Genomic DNA, 20,809 nt, shown 5'->3' with positions numbered 1-20,809 from the left:
AACGCTAGGGACGGCTATGTGCAGGTAGCCCTTGTGTAGCTTTTCTCAAAAATCATAAACAAGTGTAAACCAGCCGCCCATCAGAAGAATACACTATTGTAGGGGTAGTGTTTCACGAGTTCAGAATAACTTGTATTGTAAAGCGGTTTGATTTCTCACTCTTGAAGTTATTTTCGTTTTTATTATTGTTTTGTAGCTGTTAGAAGAAGACACCAATAATGTACAACCAAACGTGACAGATTTTGTACAAATGTAAACACGTAACAAACGTTGCGGTTGGAGAGTTTGAGGGAACAGTGTTGTGTTTATTGTTTAAGACGATACAGAGCGACTAAATATATATCTCGTGTGGCTTGGTAAAGAAATCAAAATTCGGATTTAGTTTCATATATCTTGGGCATCTGTTTCTAATGGGGCCCGGCATGGCCAGCTGGTTAAGGCGCTCGACTCGTAATCCGAGGGTCGCGGGTTCGAATCCCTGTCACACCAAGCATGCTCGCCATTTCAGCCGTGGGGTCGTTATAATGTTACGGTCAATCCCACTATTTCTTTGTGAAATAGTAGTCCAAGAGTTGGCGGTGGGCGGTGATGATTAGCTGCCTTTCTTCTAGTCTCATACTGTTAAATTGGGGACGGCAAGCGCAGATAGCACTCGAGTAGCTTTCCGCGAAATTTAAAACAAACAACGATGATCGCGAGTTCGAATACCTGTCACACCAAACACACTCGCCCTTTCAGTTACGAGGACGTTATAATGTGTCGGTCAATCCCACTATTTCTTTGTGAAAGAGAAGTCCAAGAGTTGGCAGTGGGCGGTGATGGCCAGTTACCTTCTCTCTAGTCTCACGCTGCTAAATTAGGAATGGCTAGCGCAGATAGCCTTCGTTCAGTTTTGCGCGAATTCAAAAACAAATATATTGTGTTCTCATAACATTTATTTTTCATAAATACACATTATTGTGCCGATCAAGACCGAGCACAAATGTATAATATTCAGGTGGAAACAAATATGAACAACATGTATTTTTCTTGTCAAAATATTTTCATTTCAAAGCTGTACGCTGTTTCGTTTCTTATATTGACGCAGAAGCTTGAAAGCTTATCAGTGTTTAGTTCTTGTGGTTGGACCTAGTGTGGCGTAATGCTTAGAGTGTCGTATTATAAATCCAAGGATTCATGGTCGCAAGATCGCTTAATCCACTCGCTTTGAAGGATTAGGTGTGTTGTAAGAGTGACGGTCAAATCCCCCTATTCGATTATTGTAGCCTAAAAAGTTTCCATATGTGGTGTCGAATAGCTAGCAGGCTTTCCTCGAGTTTATCAGTTCAAAATTAGGGACGGCTAACGCAGTGGATCTTCTGTGTTGAAAGTTTATATGGTGGTGTTCCTGCACTTTCTGATATCATTACGTTATAGAAAAAGTAGTTCATGTAATATAACACAACTTTATTGGTAAGAAGTCCTAGAAGAATATTTTAATGACGTTTTATGTATATCATATACTTTTTACTAAAAATACTCGGTTCTTTACCCTGTTTTGTTCATTCCTTATATTGTAACAAAAATCGAATGTAGGTCACTGAGTGTGCGGTACAAAGACTTCCGCACACGAAAGTAAACTTCAACAATTTGAGATATTTATTTATTACTTATTTAAATACCTGTGTGTATTTTTATCCCCTTCGCTTTCTTTCTCCCTAGTGTCTGTCTGTTTCATGCTGTATTATTTTTCTTGTATTGTTGGTGTATGTACCAGAACGTTTCGTAAAATATCTCATTCATGTTCAGAGATACATATCTAGTACAAACAGAAATACATGAGCAGAAGAAATCGCTCCCCCCCTCCCCAGTGGCACAGCGGTATGTCTACAGATTTACATCGCTGACATCCAGGTTTCGATGTCCGTGGTGGGCAGAGCACAGATAACCAAGCCCATTGTGTTGTTTTGTGCTTAACTTCAAACAGACGAGAAATCTACTTTCACAATGAACCGTTAAACAAGAAGAAGGATACCTACATAATAAACCCTTCACGTGATATTTTCTGTGTACAGAAGAGTATTAAAGTTTATTTCTCACCTGTTACTTATAATTTATCTGTAAGGCATATCGGATTGGAAGAACCCATAATACATCACGGCGAGCCAAGTTTCATTCATTATCATCTGTATTCTTATGTTTCAGCTTCTATGCTAAAACCTGCTACTATTGGAGGTCTCCGCATAGAAGCCGGAACGATGTCTCTGTTTCTTTTCACAGGAAACTGCAGTCCATTATGGTTTTAAAACCGTCTTTGTTTACTCCGCATTAGTTATATTGAAATGTATTTGTCTGTAAATGTGATATATGTTTATCCCTACACCTTTTTCTTGCGTATAATTGCATTTATATGTAACTATTAGTTTGATTAATAGATGACCAAAAACACGTCCTTTGTTTACAATATTCACATTTACTCACATGACAGCGATGTGTTTTTGTTTTCCTCGGCGGTTTGATGTATATATAATTTATTAAGTTAAGAAACCCTTTTTGTGTGTTTTGAATTACAAATGTCCTATACTTCCGTAACATTGAGGACCTGAGAAGTTAGGCCTAAGAAACACTATATATTTTTTAATCTTCTATAAGTACTTTAACGTTTCAGGCGTGAGATGAATGACAATTTGTGAAACGTGAACGGTGTAAAAAGAGGTATAACATTCCTATGTGTAAATATTTCACCAAAGGGTGTATTTGTTTGGCTGCTTAAACTTACTATTAACACAGTTTGTTCACCTTATGCGTTTAACGTACTGTGTTACAGATGTTTTAGCTCCCTATAAATAATCAGGTTTCTACTAGAAATCTTTTTCTTAAGAATGTTCGAATAGATGGATATCTGTTCTTATATTTATGTGAGACTAGTAGAAGCGTAGCACACGCTTTCTTTTAATTGAATTTTAGTGCCAGAATGTGATTAACTGGACGTGCTTTTTATCCTATGTGTTTATTCGATGTGACATGCGTAGAAGAATCGCACCTGTATAAAGCCAGAGAACTCTTCGGATTTAAATATATATGTAAAGACGGCTCGTTTGGGTGGGGAAAATTTTTATATAAAGGAGCGAAGAAGGTCGAAACGTTGTTCGCTCCTCTACATAAATATTTTCTCAACCCAAACGAACCGTTTTTACATATATTTTTCTTTGCAAGTGAGTTTTCTCGTCATCACTCTATATCTTCGCATTTAACCCTCTGTATTATTACTAAGTTTACTGTTGTATATAATCTAGATGTCAAACGTCTGTCCTTCTCTAGATTTCTCCAGTGCTTATCGTATTTGATCAGTTTTTTGTACGAGTAATAACTGTACAGAAATGTAATATGTAAAATGACCGAATGCTATTTAATAGCCACACTTTTCTTTAACCTTTTCCTAATATAGGGAAGTACGCTTCCCTGATAATTGCGTAAGACACAGCTTTATAGAACACACGTGTCAGTAGACGTATTGCACCTAATAAACTTGACAGAAACAGGGATTTCGGTAAGTAACAAAAATGAATTACGAAAAAAGTTAAAACTGCGTATCATAAAAAAAATAATCAAGAAACCTGAGAAATCCGAGTCGGGCGCATCTGATTTTCAAAAATGTGTGAAGGAAAGAACTGAACGCTAAACGAACCCTGCATGTGTATACTGATTTACATGTATATATCTTAACTTACGAAGACAGAAATGTCCACCTTTTTTTGTTGATAAGGCTAAAAGAAAAAAGTTACTTTGACATGTTTTATTCTTCTCTAGTACTTAGGAAATACCCTATGCAACTGCGCATTTTCAAACCTTGCTATTACAATAACAAGATCTGTTGGTATATTTTCCAAATTTCATGTGTTATTTCTTCGTTCCAAACCAGTCTATCAAGTTTTGAAATTAACTGAGTGCACGAAACACACGTATAGATCCGGACGTTAAGTAATGTGATGTGTGGGTCGGGTTTTGTATAAATAGTTCAATTTACTGTCCATTCTTCTGTGGTAAAACGTTTGTGATTAGAAAATTAAATAATATATCCGTTATTTTTCTTTCAAGTATGTCGAAAGTGGTGTTTTGTGTTTTTTACGGTGATAAAACATTTATATAATATTTTGTGAAATTTTAGATGTCGCTGTTACACTTAACTGGAACCAACTCTGCTTCACAGTAGTTTCGTATACAATATTACAATATAGCCTTAAAAGTACTCTTAATTTTTAATTGTACGCGTGTGTGGCAACTGAAAAATATATATTCCGACATTTTTATTTTACAATCTTTTCTCTTACTCGTATTTATAAAGACAGCAGTACAAATTCATACATATTATTTATACTTTGCGTGTTATTGTTATTAGTAGTATTTGACATTTTAATTTATGACACTGTTCTTTTATTTATGAAGGCGTACCCGTTCTCTCAATGCTCCAAGTCCAAACTACCAGTTCGGACCTTGTGGACGAATAATGAAAAATTCGGCCATGGTCATGTAAGTACATCTCTGTTGTTTCGTGCGTCATACATTGTCGTACATTTTGTGAGTTAATTCGTAGTAAGAATAAAGTTTCTTTAGAGTAACCGATCTTCTGGCTAATAATTTAACCATCCTGGAAGTTATCCTTCAGATTAAAAAAAAGTCGGTGACACTTATATAATAAGTTTAAATACAAATGTTAAATCTGAATGGCCCCTAATAAACACGTGAACCAAACCATAAGATTCCCCTATAGCATCCCTAACTTGGAAACCATTAACCAGAGGGAGACACTGCCACTACCAAAACATCAGCTTGGCTGTCATCAGTAACGTGATCACAGCTGATAGGGGGAAGAGAGTTGAAGTGACATCTCGTCTCAAATCTCAGATCCGTCAAGTCATAGCCCGACCCAAACCATGAGTCACGTGTATACTTTATTGTGTTTAAATAAACCATTATTCCAAAGAGAAACGTATCGGCCTTTTAACCTTTTGATTTTCATCCTTGTCTTATTTTTGTTTTTAGATTGTAAAGTTTTAAAACTAAAACACGAATCGAACCAAAGTGCATATTAGTTTTAATACTTGACAGAGAAAATAAAAATAAATTTAACTTATTAGTCGAAGTTCCAACTGTGTATAATTTATGTTGAGTTATCTTCATCTGTAGCATTCCTTAGTTAAGCCCCAACAAGGGCTTGTAACATTAAAAACCAAGTTTCGGTACCCGTGGTGAACACAGCACAGATATCCCATTATGTAGCTTTGTTCTTAACTGTAAACAAACACGCGAACAAATCTGAAATGAAATATACATCTAGTTACTAAAGTACGAGTTACTTTATGAAAACAAATAGTACCAATGCCGACGAGATCTTTCGTGTAATATCAGGGCAGTGGTGTTGCGAGGTCTTGGCTCTGTATCTCAAGACGGCTGGTATGGTTATTAAAAGTATTATTAAAATGAAGTAGAGAACAACATTTTGACCTTCTTAGGTTATTTTCAGGTTAACTTTATTTTAATAAAAATTTTAATGTCTATACCAGCCGTCTTGAGATACATGTTTACTTCAAGTGGGTGTCTCGTCATCACGAGATCTAGGCTTCATTTATATCATCAGTTGCACGAACAACCGAAATAATGTTAACTAGATTAAGTAAGGTAATTGTAATTATATTTAATTGTATTTGAGTCACAACTTAGAATTATGGTATGATTAAAACATGATATTATTATTAATAATTTTGACACCAGGGCTCATTAAAATTTCTGTAAAATGTGTGATTTATTTGAGAAATATTACCATTGTGCTAAGGTTGATCCAACAAAGTGATGTGGTTTCTTCGAAAATTACAACTGGCGTCTGTACCCCAATCGACGAAGTTAGTGTTTCCGAGAACTGCTCGAAGTTAACCAATCCCGAAAGACCTGTCCACCAAGTTTGGTGCAACTTACTGAGAAATAACCGCTGGGTTAATTAAGCCTAACGGTGGCTAATACATATTTTAGGGGACCGTCAGTGAAATTGTATGTAATTTAAGGAATGAATTTTGAAAATTTTAGTCATTGGTTTGTTGAAACAAGTAAAGTACCACCTTGGTTTATCCGCTTAATTTTCAAATAACGAGTACAGTCCTTTATCTGCCACTTAAATGTCTTAGTCAAGTGAAGTTTAGTTTCTTTATTTTCACTTTAATGTAGATTCACTGTAAGTGTAGGGGCGTAGTGTGTGTTAAGAACTGTGCGAATATTTACACTCGACATATCGAAGGATTAACTAATTACACGTAATCAAGAACACAGCCCTTGTATTCTTCCAATGCCTTAAACGTCCATCCACCAAATTAGTGGAGATTGTACCAGGAAATAATATAGCTCCCCCCTCTCCCAAACTAACCCATCTATTAAGCCGGGTTAATTTAATATGACTTTTCAAAGTTTATCGAATAAGTAAATAGGAAAGTCGACCTCTATAAAAACTCACTTGTCAATTTTGTTGTTTTTTTTAATGTTAAAAATTCGATAGGTGACTTTCATTGTAATTTTAAAAGTGAAATTACGTGACATTGTAATTTTAAAAGTGAAATTACGTGACTTAGTTATAGAAATATTGGATGTTCTATAACCTTAAGATATTTAGCTTGAGTTTGTTTGAATTTCGCGAAAAGTTTCATTAGAGCTACTTACATTAGTCGTCTCTAAATTTGAAGTGATAGATTAAAGGGAGACAGCTAGTCAACACCACCCACCACCAACTCTAGAACTGCTGTTTTCAGACCAGATAGTGGTTTTTGGCTGTTACTCTTATAATGCACTTTTTGTGGTAACGGAACGCGAACCACGGAACATCAGGTCCACAATATGTATAACATTTTGTTTTTCTGATCAATCCAACTTAAGTGAAAGATTCTTTAACACTCCTATGAAAAGTGGGGCCCCACTAGGCCCCACTTTTCGTAGGAGTGATCACCATGTGCTAGATTTGTGTTTTTTGAATGAGGCTAAGAAAGTTTGATGTATACCTTGATATGTTTACAACTGATGTAATCCAACCAATAATATTCACTTTTATGTTAAGATGCGTTCGTGCAATCTACGTCACGCAAGAATATCATGAATCTGTCGCTGCGAAAACGCCCCCTGTTTTGGGACTGTAGATTAAGACTGGGGCCAAATCCCTCTGTTCGATTACAGAAGACAAGAACTATCGGATGGTGATATTGACTAGCTGCATTTCTTGTAGACTCCTCGTGAGAAAGTAGAGACGACTGTGCGAAGATAACCTTTGTTGAGCCTTGCGGGAAATTCTGAAACCATATTTTGTTTTTTAATGGAGTGATGTAAAAGTTTATTTGTATAAATGTACTAGAAACTGTGAAATATGTTCCTAGAAGTTGTACCAATGCATTAGCGGGCGCGGACTGGCCTAACAGGACATCCAGAAAAATCTCAGTGGATCCGTTTGGAAAAATACGTAGTTTTGTTATTTTTATGTCAGGCTTGTGGAGCCTTTCTTGGTTTGTTTCCCGCTGGGACCAGCGGTTAGTTCACGGATTTGCAACATTAAAATCAGAGGTTCAATTTCCTTCGGTGGACAAAGCAGATAGCCCGATTTGGCTTTGCTATAAAAAAAAACATAACCCCACTTGCTCTTTTTTGGAGGTAAAAACTGTAGCATCGAGTCCCCCCTTGCGTATTGAAAATGTGTAGTCTTGCGCGTTGTGAGATTTCATAATGAATTTACAAAACGGAAATTCGAACGCTGATAATTTATGGAGCTGCGTTAGAACGTAGGAAGGGTGTGTGTTATATCATCTTTATATATATTTTTAACTAATCATATGAATATTTACAGGCCTAGCTAGCGGAAATGTTCGAACTAGACTGTACAAGTTTCTATAAATGCCAGTCACATAATATTTACAACGTAGCCGTACCATAGTGTAGTTTTATTTAGTTGTATTTTGCCAGTTAATAAAACTTAAAACAGATAACATTTGTTTGCTCTCGTTAAATTTATGTAATCATGTTTTAAATTCTCTGTTCAGAAAGACTTCCTTCGGGAAGATATTATAACCAAAATTCAGATAAAATTCTAGTATATTTAAAGATGAAAAATAGCATCCATTATCGCAGATGTGAGGCATATGCCGCTTTCACTCTCAAGAATAAGTTTTTCGCCGATAAAGAAAAGAAAAAAACATTTCTTGATTTCAGCATATCGAAGCTACCAAAGACCGGAATTAGATGTTTCATTGTTTGTGTAAATTATATTTCTGAAAGTTAAGAAACGTAAAATAATAATAAATAAAGATTGAACCAGAAAAGACTTGCTTTTGGTCTTTGTGTGAAACGTTTCAGACAAATCATGAAACACCAACTAGGAGAGATGAAACAGTTTCGTTGTTTGTCTCTCGCCAAACTATGAATTGATTCAGAGCCACTGTAGTTCGTGTTTATTGGACGAAGTTTCAAGATAGAAGCGACAGGTTAAACGTGTGGATTTGTTTGTTTGTTTTGAATCTCGCGCAAAGTTATACGAGGGCTATCTGCGCTAGCAGTCCCTAATTTAGCAGTGAAAATCTATAGGGAAGGCAGTTAGTCATCACTGCGTTTCGCAGTTTGAGCAAAATCGTTTGTACAAACACCGAAGTAAAATTTCATTTTGACCTTTGATACCTTTGATTTAACCAAGTCGAGAAATGGTCATTTGTTTCGGTGAATGACCAATTCCTAAGATTTTAAAGTAACGTGTACATACAAAAATGTGTATACGTGTAACCTAAGCATGACTACTGAGTGAAGTTGTTCAGAAATAATAGTTTAACACATTATAAAAGAATAGATGAAGCGTGGTTCTAAAGCTGTCAGAATAGCACTACCGATTATGGTAGATGGCGCTTTAAAAATAAGTTTTAAAGTGTCACCTGCCATATTCGGTATATTAGTCTAAAACTTTGTTCAGTAATAATTTCTTCGCTTTGAATTTGTCATATGACTGCCTGATACCAAAATCATATTTTACAAGTTATAAAGTTTGTCGCGAGGTGGCGATACGTGCTACGAAGGCAACTCGGTTGTTTATCCTGTTGTTCGGAATGTGTATACGTTTTTTTATCAACAGTAGTGGTCATTACATTCATAAGTTAAAAATGAAAAGGTTTTTAATGGAAAAGGCACGATAACATTTCACTGTAAGAATATATAAAAGAAGTCTTAGAAGTCTTAAGTCCAGGTTTGTTAGAAACCGATCCGAAAACACACACACAGTTTCCGCAGGTGCCAAACAACAACTTCTTCAATCGTCACAATATTTTATTGTAACTGTACAATAAATGTTCAATAACACGAACTTGTATTTAAAACTCTTATTTTATTGAACCTGGTATGGCCGGGTGGTTAGGTCGCTCGACTAATGACCTGAGTGTTGAGGGTTCGAATCCCTATCCCACGAAATATGATTACCCTTTCAACCGTGGGGTCGTTATAATGCTATGACCAATCCCACTATACGTTTGTAAAAAAAAAGAAAAAAGGTGGCCCAAGAGTTGGCGGTGGGTGATGATGACTAGCTGCCTTCCCTGTAGTCTCACACTGCTAAACTATTTCTTCGGAGATACCTGAAGAAAGGCCCACCTTTCCAAATCGCTCGGGTTGTAGGGTTTTTATTTCATTTATTTTGTTGTTAATATTCTTGTTTGAAATTATTTCATTGTCGTTCCTGAGAAAGTTCTAGGTTACAAGTCTAAAGTTATGGAATTGACGCATTAGGTTTAAAAATACTTTGTAGTAAGTATTGTAATAATGTAAAACCAGTTCGACAAGTGGTTCTTTAAGCATAGTAAGTTAAAGTAGAACACGAATATGATATTAGGAGGTTTTTAAGTTTCAGTGAATAACCAAACACTATTGTTTAAAAACAATATATATACGTAAATTATTGAATAAGTCTAAAAATTAGTTTTATCTTAAAGCTATTTTCAGATGTGAGAGAAAACTATGGTTATATGTGATGTAATTTCTATGTTGTGAAACAGGTACTTTTAGGTTAAGGATGAATTTACACAAGTTTCTTAAATATCCAAACAAACAACTATACCAACAAACATTTTAATGAAAAACAAACAACCATACCAACAAAAATTGTAATGAAAAACAAACAACCATACCAACAAAAATTGTAATGAAAAACAAACAACCATACCAACAAAAATTGTAATGAAAAACAAACAACCATACCAACAAAAATTGTAATGAAAAACAAACAACCATACCAACAAAAATTGTAATGAAAAACAAACAACCATACCAACAAAAATTGTAATGAAAAACAAACAACCATACCAACAAAATTGTAATGAAAAACAAACAACCGTATTCAACAAATATTTTAATGAAAACAAACAACAACTATACCAACAAACATTTTAATGAAAAACAAACAACTATACCAACAAACATTTTAATGAAAAACAAACAACAACTATACCAACAAACATTTTAATGAAAAACAAACAACAACTATACCAACAAACATTTTAATGAAAAACAAACAACCATACCAACAAAAATTGTAATGAAAAACAAACAACCATACCAACAAAAATTGTAATGAAAAACAAACAACCATATCAACAAAAATTGTAATGAAAAACAAACAACCGTACCAACAAATATTTTAATGAAAAACAAACAACAACTATACCAACAAACATTTTAATGAAAAACAAACAACTATACCAACAAACATTTTAATGAAAAACAAACAACAACTATACCAACAAACATTTTAATGAAAAACAAACAACAACTATACCAACAAACATTTTAATGAAAAACAAACAACAACTATACCAACAAACATTTTAATGAAAAACAAACAACCATACCAACAAAAATTGTAATGAAAAACAACAACTATACCAACAAACATTTTAATGAAAATTTTAAATATTCATGTTTCTTTGGCGACTGGAGCGTGAAGTATAAAACATAAAAATATTAATTTTAGTAAAAACAAATTTACTATAAATGTTTGGCATCAGTTCAAGAAAGAAAAGATAGACGGCAGTAGTAACAGATATTGTGTGAAGTTAGAACTGTGGGTGAGAAAGATAAAAAGAAAAGAGTATAAGAGACATATATTTTGTAATAAGTTCAAAATGTTATGGAAATAAGTTGTTTTTATATAATAATAGATAAACTTTAAGTAAATTAAAGTATTAATTAAAGATGATCAAGGAATGTATTAGAACTACATTTGGTAAGCCTAAACTAATTTATTTCTGAATATATTTTAACGTATTTAATTTGTATAAAAATTATACTTTTGTTTATAGATATTGAAGAAATACGTATATAATTCAAGTTACGTACGTTTAGATTATCTGTAAAGTTACGTCCTCGAAGTGACCTTTGAACTCACGAAACCAGTGGAAGAGTTCAAAGATTGTATTGATTTGTTATGTGATATGTGAAGCCACACCCATGTAATTGTGAGACACTCAGTGTGTCTTTAGTTTAAAATGCACCTTGTACATGTTTATCCATACAAAACACAAGAGAATGCAGGTATAATTGGTAACGTGTACAACTGGTCACACTCAGCGTCTTAAACAGAGGCTATTTCCTGTTTAACTTTTGTTTTTAGTTCTTTACATTTAACTTAGTTAACAATAAACATAAAAGCGAAACTGTGGACTTTCAATACGTGCCACTATTTAATACAAACAATATGTAAATAATTCCTTAAACATCCTGTTCTACGATGGTTTTAATGATATCAGTATCGTTATCCTGTTCTATAAGGGTTAAAATGATGTCACAGTATCTTTCTCCTGTTACGTACACTTTTAAGATGCACGAGTTTATTGAACGTGTATTGTTCCATGATGGCATTCATTAGAAGGTACCGTGAAAGACAGTAACGAACGCTTATTGTCCAAAATCAGTCATTCAGATCGATCCTTTTCCAATTATCATATTATTTTCATTTATTTTACAACCTATGATGAAGATTGATACAATTCAACGAACTTGTGTTTAAAAGTGTCTAATTAAAAACAAAACAAAAACGTAAACACAAAAGTTTTAAAAATTTAATGAAACTTAGTGTTCCAGTCCCAGCGAGTGGTTAGGGTACCGAACCCGCAGATCCATGGGTCCATGGCTCGTGTCTCGTTGCTATGAAATTGAGCTGCGCGCATTGGGATATAGGAAGCGTTACTAAAGTGACGGACAAACACCACTGTTTGACTGGAGTAGTCTAAGAGTTGGCGGTGGGTGCTGTGGACTATTTGCTTTCCCTCTAGTTTATCAGTTAAATGTCGAGTACTAAAAGTGCTGATAGCTCATGTCTGCTTTTAGGCGAATATTAAAAGAAAACTGCTGAATAAATAATAATTATAAACAGCTTTCTCGGCAATAGGATTATTATAGTCGCGTGGTTTTCAGTAGTATTTGTTTATTTAGGTTGGTATGTCGCTATACCAACCGAAGAATCGAACGTGAAATGATCATTTATCTTTGTAATTCTACGTAGGCTGTGTTTCGATAAAGAATAGATAAATCCGTTTTTTTCTGTGCGTACGGATTTAACTGAGAGGTTCATTCTCATTGAAATTATAGGTGACTTAACTTACAGCTAACTCACCAGAGGGCTAGGATTTCGGAAACATGACAGACAGACAGACACGACTCGCTTTTCCTGAAACATTAATTTTTCTGGTATCCGGACATTTTGAATGATGGATACAGTTACTTAAAGTGCAAGTAAATGGTAATAATAAATAATATTAGTTGAAGTAGATAAATAATATTATATTATTAATTCGTCCTCTAATTCTGGTTTGTAAACAACTCGTTTAAATTCCACAAAAACTATGCTTATCTAACGTGATCCGGTTCACACCATAACAGTTCTGAGAGGTTTGACGATATGGATAAACTATTCGATGCTTGTTCTGTAACAGTGGGTTTTCTCAGGGATATCCGATTTCTTGGATTTTCAGATCCCCACCACCAGGTAACCAATCGTGTTTATGAGGCATTTGTTTGTTTATTTTCGTCAACGTCTTCATCGGTCTAGGTCTTTTTCTCTGCCTTCTGAACTTCCAGACATTTTTCTCAAATCCGCTTAATTAATAGTTACAACCTTATTAACCTCACGAACTCGGCAAAAAACGTTCTTAATAAAATTTTCTTTTATTCTCCAAAAATTAGATCCCTGTCACATTTTTTTTTAAATAATGTTTAACCATTACTGCACGTATCATATCCTAGGTGGTATGACAAGCACTGGTACATGGCGAAAGGCCACGCCTGTACGAGATATCGCAGGTACAGTGTGGTTGACTTTGTACATCCTATTTTACATTCACTGACAAATTCTTAGAATTTCACAAAATCATGCCAATCAGTATGTCGCAAGTTGTGAAATCAACTAGTACTTTGTTGAAACGTGGTAAGCCTAATGCCAATGACTTGACAAAAGAACCACCAGAGGCTTAAAAGTGTCAGTAATGTGTGAAACTTTTCTCATTCTGTTTTCCCCACGTGTACTTCACGCTGTTCGTGTAGAATGTAAATAAACATCACCATAACAACAAGAAAGAACATTCTCAAGGAAATATAAAATTATACGTTTATTTCTTACCAAATTTCACGAATTCTGCAAATGTAGGGTTTTGCATATAGTTAACTGAGGACTGTTGATCGTAGCTGTGCGTATTATGATATGTCTTTAGTGTTGAGTATTGTATTAAATAATACTTGTTATAAGACATTAGGCCTACTATGTTTTTAAATCCAACATTATCTAGTTTTTCGTGTGGGGCTGGATAATATACTACTTAAAAGTGTAATAGACCTAATATTAAAGTTTTACAATATATATAAATTTTTTATATAATCGTGTTTATTTTCCACCAATAAGAAATACCGATTTTTTCTTCCTTCTTTGTTTAAAACAAACTTTGATAATTAATATTTTAATTTCTTAACACCATTTAATTATACTCTAATGTTGGTTCATCGCATTGAGTGTTTTTCTTGCCAATTATTTTCGTAGGTTCGCTGATATTAAGGAAATTGAATATCTATAATTTCAAAACGTTCAGCTGTTAAAGATGTTAGGCCCTAGTAACGCAGTGGTGCGTCTGAAGGTTTATAACTTTAAAAACCGGGTTTCGATACCCGTGGTGGGCACAGCGTAGACACTACAATCTGTAGCTTTGTGTTTAACAGTAATAAAATCATTGCCGTAGGTGGACAAATGTTGCTTGTAACGCCACATCAACAATATTAATAACAATAGACCAACATTTTTTGTAACGTTGCATCAACAAACACTAGTAATAGTTGTTTTCAAATATATGTATTTGCTGAAAAATATTTTAAAAATATAGTTCAAGAAATTACATGATGCTGTTTCTTTGTAAGACGTACGATTATGTGAAAAGATTCAATTAATTTATCATGTTAAAAAAAATGTATCAAATACAAAAACAAACATGAAAACATTATCATCCAACAGAAAACTTCTCAATGGTCACGTTTGTGTTAGGAATTATGAGTCAGATTATGTTCGGTTGTCAGTCGGGTGGCATTTGTGGGTCAGAAATAAGTCTAGGTTCACTGACAATGATTATTGTTGTGGTAGAACTTGATACGTCGAAGAAAAGTCCTTCCTCCACGAGGAGATGTGGGTTGAAAGGATTTGTGTTGATAACACTAAGAGAGGGTTGATTGTCACTTTCAGGAATTGTGAGGTCACTGTTCTTTTTTGTGATGACGAGGAACCCACTCCAAGCAAAACTGTCTTCTCAAGACGGTTGGTATGGGTATTAAAACTTTAATTAAAATAAAGTACAGGTCATCTTCAGGTTAACAGAGTTAATACCCAAACCAGCCGTCTTGAGAATACACTGTTATTTTTGTTTTAGTATGTGTTACTTTAGAAGCTTTCGTGTCCAGTGAAATAACATTTCTTCCAAATGTTCATTATTGGAGAATGTCAGCTGTTACTGAAATGTCTTGTCATGAACTTCTACTGTTAATCCCACTTCCCAATAGTATAGCATTGTTTGCGAATTTAAACTGCTAATAGTTGGTTTTCGGTACTCGTGGTGTGGGTAGATCACTGATACCCCTATTGACATCACAAACAAAACCCTTATAAAAGTACATCTAGTTTAGACCTGTTTTCCTTTTGTCTTTCAATAACTTAAGTAAATATTTTCTCATAAAATTCTCCCACTGGCTCAACGGTAAGTGTCTGAGCTTATGAAACTACAAATCAAGTTTTGATACCCGAGATGGGCACAGTACAAGTTGCCCTTTGTGTAGCTTTGTGCTTAATAACAAGCAACCTATTATACTTCAGCTACCGGGTTTGAAAATGCACAAAAACGTTATGCAGATACAAGAAACACGGAAAGTATCATTCTTTGGAAGTCTAAGGGAGGGTGTTTGGTTGTATGCTATGTTTTCTTTTTTGTTATCGCTGTTGTCATTATAGAATTAAAATGGACAAAGAAAAATGCTTTCAAGTATTCACTCTATCAGTGATATAGTGATGTGTGACTTGGATCAGGTATTCACTCTATCAGTGATATAGTGATGTGTGACTTGGATCAAGTATTCACTCTATCAGTGATATAGTGATGTGTGACTGGGATCAAGTATTCACTCTATCAGTGATATAGTGATGTGTGACTGGGATCAAGTATTCACTCTATCAGTGATATAGTGATGTGTGACTGGGATCAAGTATTCACTATCAGTGATATAGTGATGTGTGACTGGGATCAAGTATTCACTCTATCAGTGATATAGTGATGTGTGACTGGGATCAAGTATTCACTCTATCAGTGATATAGTGATGTGTGACTGGGATCAAGTATTCACTCTATCAGTGATATAGTGATGTGTGACTGGGATCAAGTATTCACTCTATCAGTGATATAGTGATGTGTGACTGGGATCAAGTATTCACTCTATCAGTGATATAGTGATGTGTGACTGGGATCAAGTATTCACTCTATCAGATCAAGTATTCATTCTATCAGTGATATAGTGATGTGACTTGGATCAAGTATTCACTCTATCAGTGATATAGTGATGTGTGGCTTGGATCACGTATTCACTCTATCAGTGATATAGTGATGTGTGACTTGGATCTCTGAATATGTTAGTTTTTCCTTCCAATATTTTTATTTTTAAACATTAGCTTTTTTATATGCAGTTGTTTCACTGTTTTTAGTCCTTTTCTCAATTGAAACTGGCAAAACAAAAAACATTTGTGACTTTAAGCCAGTAACGCCCTATTCGAACTCCTAGTTTTTGAATTGCGCCCTCCATCTGATTCCCTACAGTTTATTGGGGAATAAAACAGGGGAACATCAGTGTATCAGGGATTTACCCGGAAATGAATCATCACATATTTAGACTAATCCACGACTTTCGTTTAAGCTTAGCTTAATGTATTGTGATGGTATATCTGGACAATGTTTTTTCTCGGAAAAATTACATTTGAAAAAGGAAATAGACTTGAACCTTTACACGTGTCCTCACTTTAAAATGTAATAACATTTTGTAAAAACGTTGTACAGACAACCAAAGTATACTGTTTGTTTTAGCGTAAAGCTATCTGAGGAATCAAACCCCGAATTTTATTGTTATAACCCCTTAACAGGGACACCAAAATGTAGGCGTTAATTTTGTAATCTGGCAATCTTATCTTCAGTTTTGAACGCTGTTGAACCCAAGCTTTATTTGACCTCCCCCCCATAATATCTGAACTTAAATGGTCTGATGGTAAGGGTCTGCGGATTGCGAGTTCGAATTCCCACACATTACTAGCTTTGGATACGTCATAATGTGATGGTCAATCAGATTTTTCATCATTAAAACAGTAGCCAAAGAATTGGCGGTGGTGGAGTTAATCAGCTACCTTCTCTGTAGTCCATCACTTCCAAATCAGGGATGGCTAGCGTAGATATTCCTGGAGTATATTCAATAAAAAGGAATAATTATACTTGTAGAGTACAATTATTGTATCGGTTTAGACTGTTAAACCTGTAGAGTACGGTTGTTGTATCGGTTTAGACTGGTGTTAAACCTGTAGAGACGGTTGTTGTATCGGTTTAGACTGGTGTTAAACCTGTAGAAGACGGTTGTTGTATCGGTTTAGACTGGTGTTAAACCTGTAGAAGACGGTTGTTGTATCGGTTTAGACTGGTGTTAAACCTGTAGAAGACGGTTGTTGTATCGGTTTAGACTGGTGTTAAACCTGTAGAGGACGGTTGTTGTATCGGTTTAGACTGGTGTTAAACCTGTAGAGTACGGTTGTTGTATCGGTTTAGACTGGTGTTAAACCTGTAGAAGACGGTTGTTGTATCGGTTTAGACTGGTGTTAAACCTGTAGAAGACGGTTGTTGTATCGGTTTAGACTGGTGTTAAACCTGAAGAGGACGGTTGTTGTATCAGTTCAGACTGGTGCTGCCCCCTTGCCTTTTTCCCACGTAGTAAAATCACAACACGAATGGTCTTATTATATGCAGGTTTTTATTAAAATTAAATAACTGTTTTAAAATCGCAAACCCCTTCCTAACAAGTACATATGAAAATATAAGAAATACATAAGTAGCTCGTTTGTTTATTTTATACGTTTTGGATGCGACTTCCTTCTTGACCTGGTCATTTTAGTTACACCAGTTACCTATGATATTTTCTGCGCATATTTGCCGTTCAAGTGTCGAGTATCGATTAGCTCACTATCATTTTGTCCGAAGGTGAAAGTGGACGTTAGTTATACGTCATATGTTTTGCGTAAATACCGTGGCAAGAGCTTTAACCGTAAGGCTTACCCTATCAAGGCTTTTCCCAAAACGTGGAGCCAGTGGTGGTTGAAACATATATCTCTATGACGTATGATGAAAGACGATGGGAAAGGGTTATAAAACCTGGTGAACAGGAAAACCGTCAGTGAGATTTAAGTAGTCCCACCGTTGAAATATTTCTAGTCCTTGTTCCAGTCAGATTGGGGATCTCAGGTATGAAGGACATGAAAGGTTGCCATCAACTTGCTACTTACATGTACGTATTGAATGTTGTGTTCAAATAATTAACTTTATAGTTCAGTGTCTTCGATTAATGGTATTTGTGATAAAACTCGGATCTAGTAACATTTTACCTTAGTTTTTAATATCGTCTTCGTTATCATGATTTTGATAATAATGTCTTCATTGTTACGATTTGTTTATAATAATAATAATGTCTTCATTGTTACGATTCTTTTATAATAATAATAGTCTTCATTGTTACGATTTGTTTATAATAATAACGTTTTCGTTATCACGATATTTTAAGGTTCTGGTATGTTAATTTTGGAATTATTGTTGTTAATTGTAGAAGAAATGTCAACTCTATTTAAGTCGAGGTGTATCAGATCTGATTTCTAAAATAGCAATTATTACCAAGATGAACTTACTTATTTGTATTGAGTGTGGCTCCATCTGTCTTAGAATAAGGTAAGATTATGAATGATATTAGGTTTATTCAAGATTTTAATGTAATTAGGAAACAGTTACTTTTAGCATTTAGCATTGACAAGGAGAAATCGGCTTCATAACAAATAGTTTATGTAGCCGAGTGCTTAGCTTACTGAATTGTGGAAAAGACGACGGGTGTTTACGTCTAGTTACCACCCTTCCTCAAATCTCATTTTCACTTTCGAACTACAGAAGCATTATACAAATAACATTCAAATCACAAAGTTCCAGTTAAAAGTTACATTTCATTGCAGACGTGTAGACTGCAGTCAATCAGAGGAGTTAGGTTTTTAGTTTGTTGTGCTGCCCACAAATTCCTGCATACTTATTAATATTATTACTTCTTGATTTAGGACTATTCAAGATCCTGCTAGCCAAAGGTTAACTTGGAATAAACCACCCCTCAGTGTGTTGGTCATCAAGAAAGTGCAGGACACCTCAGTCATTCAACCTTTTATAGATTTGGTCAGCTGGCTGATCTATGTAAGTTGAGACCCTATATATTATAAAAACTGGAATCTAAGCATGATGATTGACATATACATACTGTTAAGCTGGTTACAAGCATAGATTTATGTGCAGTTTTTACAGTACGTCATTGTTTAACTGTTATGTAGGTATAAGAATGCACGTGCATTTGGTTAAATTACAAGAATATTATTACTTAATAGATTATATCCTGTGATATTAATTTCCTATAAAATTAAAACAAGTATTATTTTAGTTCATGTATTAACTATGCTCAATGAACATGTGTTTTGTAAAAGAGCCCAGTGGTACCATACGTATCTGGTAACTTTCATGTCATCTATTTTTCTTATTTACTACCTTTTAGCAAGTAAAAATTAAACTTGCAATATCAGTGTGATGACATGTCTATTAAATTATGCAATATATAACTCGACTTAATTTTGGGGTCCACATAGTACATTACCTGTTCATTGTTGAATGTTGTTGTTTTTATTAACTTCAGTATCAACCCCACCTCTTCGTTTCACACCTATACAAAACAAAATATGTAAATTATACATTAAAAACTGTTTTCACAGCACAAAAGTGTTCTCTGTTTTTATAGTTTAATTTCTGAATGTTCATTTGATGTTGGTGGTCGTGGTGAGAAACTTGGATCCACGACATTCATATTTTATGTTCTCGTAGGATAAGCAGATGGTTGTATCTGTGGAAGCATCAGTACTTGAAGATGTGCAACTAAGAAATAACACTTACTTTAGTCCTGTCAGAGATAAACTTTGCACCTTCAGAGAAGGTAAAGGGCATGCTTTACGTGTTTCTTTAGAACTGATGTTAACAATTTTAACTTGTTTATAATTTTAAACTAACTTATCATTTGTTTTCTTTTTAGTTAAAACATTATTGCACGTAAAAGATTACTTAAAACATTATTACGTGTAAAATACAATGTATTTTATTTTTTAAATTCTGATTATTTCCACTTTTGATATCTTTATAAATATGTGGTTGCTAGGAAGAAAATTAGATTAAAACTTTAGTTATTTTTATCATCTCATTTCCTCACTTTGGTTCTTTACCACTGGTTTGTGCTGTTGTTTAGATTTTATTTTTTATTAATTTTCTTTTTAATATGAATAACTTACATCTATTAGGACTCTTTGGATTAATTCCACACTAACAGTCAACTTCTTCAAAAGTATGATAACACCATCTGTGGTTTTTAAATTGTAATTTTTTTTAATTCCACAAAATGTATTCGTTTCCATTTATTTTAATCTTGTTTGTGTGTGTGTGTTGTTTTTTAACTTTCATAGGTCAAGAAGACCTCACAGATAAAATAGACTTTATAATTTGTCTTGGAGGAGATGGAACTCTTCTCTATGCCTCTTCACTGTTCCAGGTGGGTTTCGGAACAAGTGCAACTGCACCATATATTTTTATACTCAAATAAATAAAAAAAAATCCTAACTGTGCAAATAAAAATTGAGGTGATATTTGTTGTTATTAGACTTGGAATATTTACCCATCAAACAAATCTGTGTCAGAAATTTGAAGTTTCCATTTCTGATTCATGACAAACTGATGTTAATCTTTATTATCATGTGTAAAAAGTGTCCTGTATGTGAAATGTACATTTTCTCTTTTGATTAAACATTAACAAAAACTTGTTAAACAAACTGTCACACTAAAGAATATAAAGTAGCATTACATCAGTTAATCATTCAGTGTGTACAGATTACTTTATGAAACTATTTCAAGTTTTAATATGAATGTATAGCATTCTTTAC

General features: G+C 34.3%; 1 protein-coding gene across 12 annotated transcripts in view; it reads left to right on the top strand.

The window, feature by feature from the left end:
• LOC143254092 (NAD kinase-like) overlaps nucleotides 1-20,809 on the top strand; it is a 109,373-nt gene that overhangs the window by 81,544 nt on the left and 7,020 nt on the right. For 10 of the 12 annotated variants that reach the window (XM_076508855.1, XM_076508854.1, XM_076508859.1 and 7 more), the window contains 4 exons: nucleotides 4,426-4,509; nucleotides 18,902-19,031; nucleotides 19,707-19,815; nucleotides 20,336-20,421. In XM_076508855.1, the coding sequence (XP_076364970.1) occupies nucleotides 4,426-4,509; nucleotides 18,902-19,031; nucleotides 19,707-19,815; nucleotides 20,336-20,421 (409 nt within the window). Of the gene's footprint in view, nucleotides 1-4,024; nucleotides 4,077-4,425; nucleotides 4,510-17,937; nucleotides 18,094-18,901; nucleotides 19,032-19,706; nucleotides 19,816-20,335; nucleotides 20,422-20,809 lie in introns of those variants that run through there. The other 2 variants (XM_076508863.1, XM_076508862.1) reach the window with 2 other exon arrangements.

The sequence above is a fragment of the Tachypleus tridentatus genome, chromosome 6 (genome assembly GCF_004210375.1).
Source record: "Tachypleus tridentatus isolate NWPU-2018 chromosome 6, ASM421037v1, whole genome shotgun sequence".
Taxonomy (NCBI): domain Eukaryota; kingdom Metazoa; phylum Arthropoda; class Merostomata; order Xiphosura; family Limulidae; genus Tachypleus; species Tachypleus tridentatus.
The sequence above is the reverse complement of the archived record's forward strand: the minus strand, read 5'-3'. Positions and strand labels throughout refer to the sequence as shown.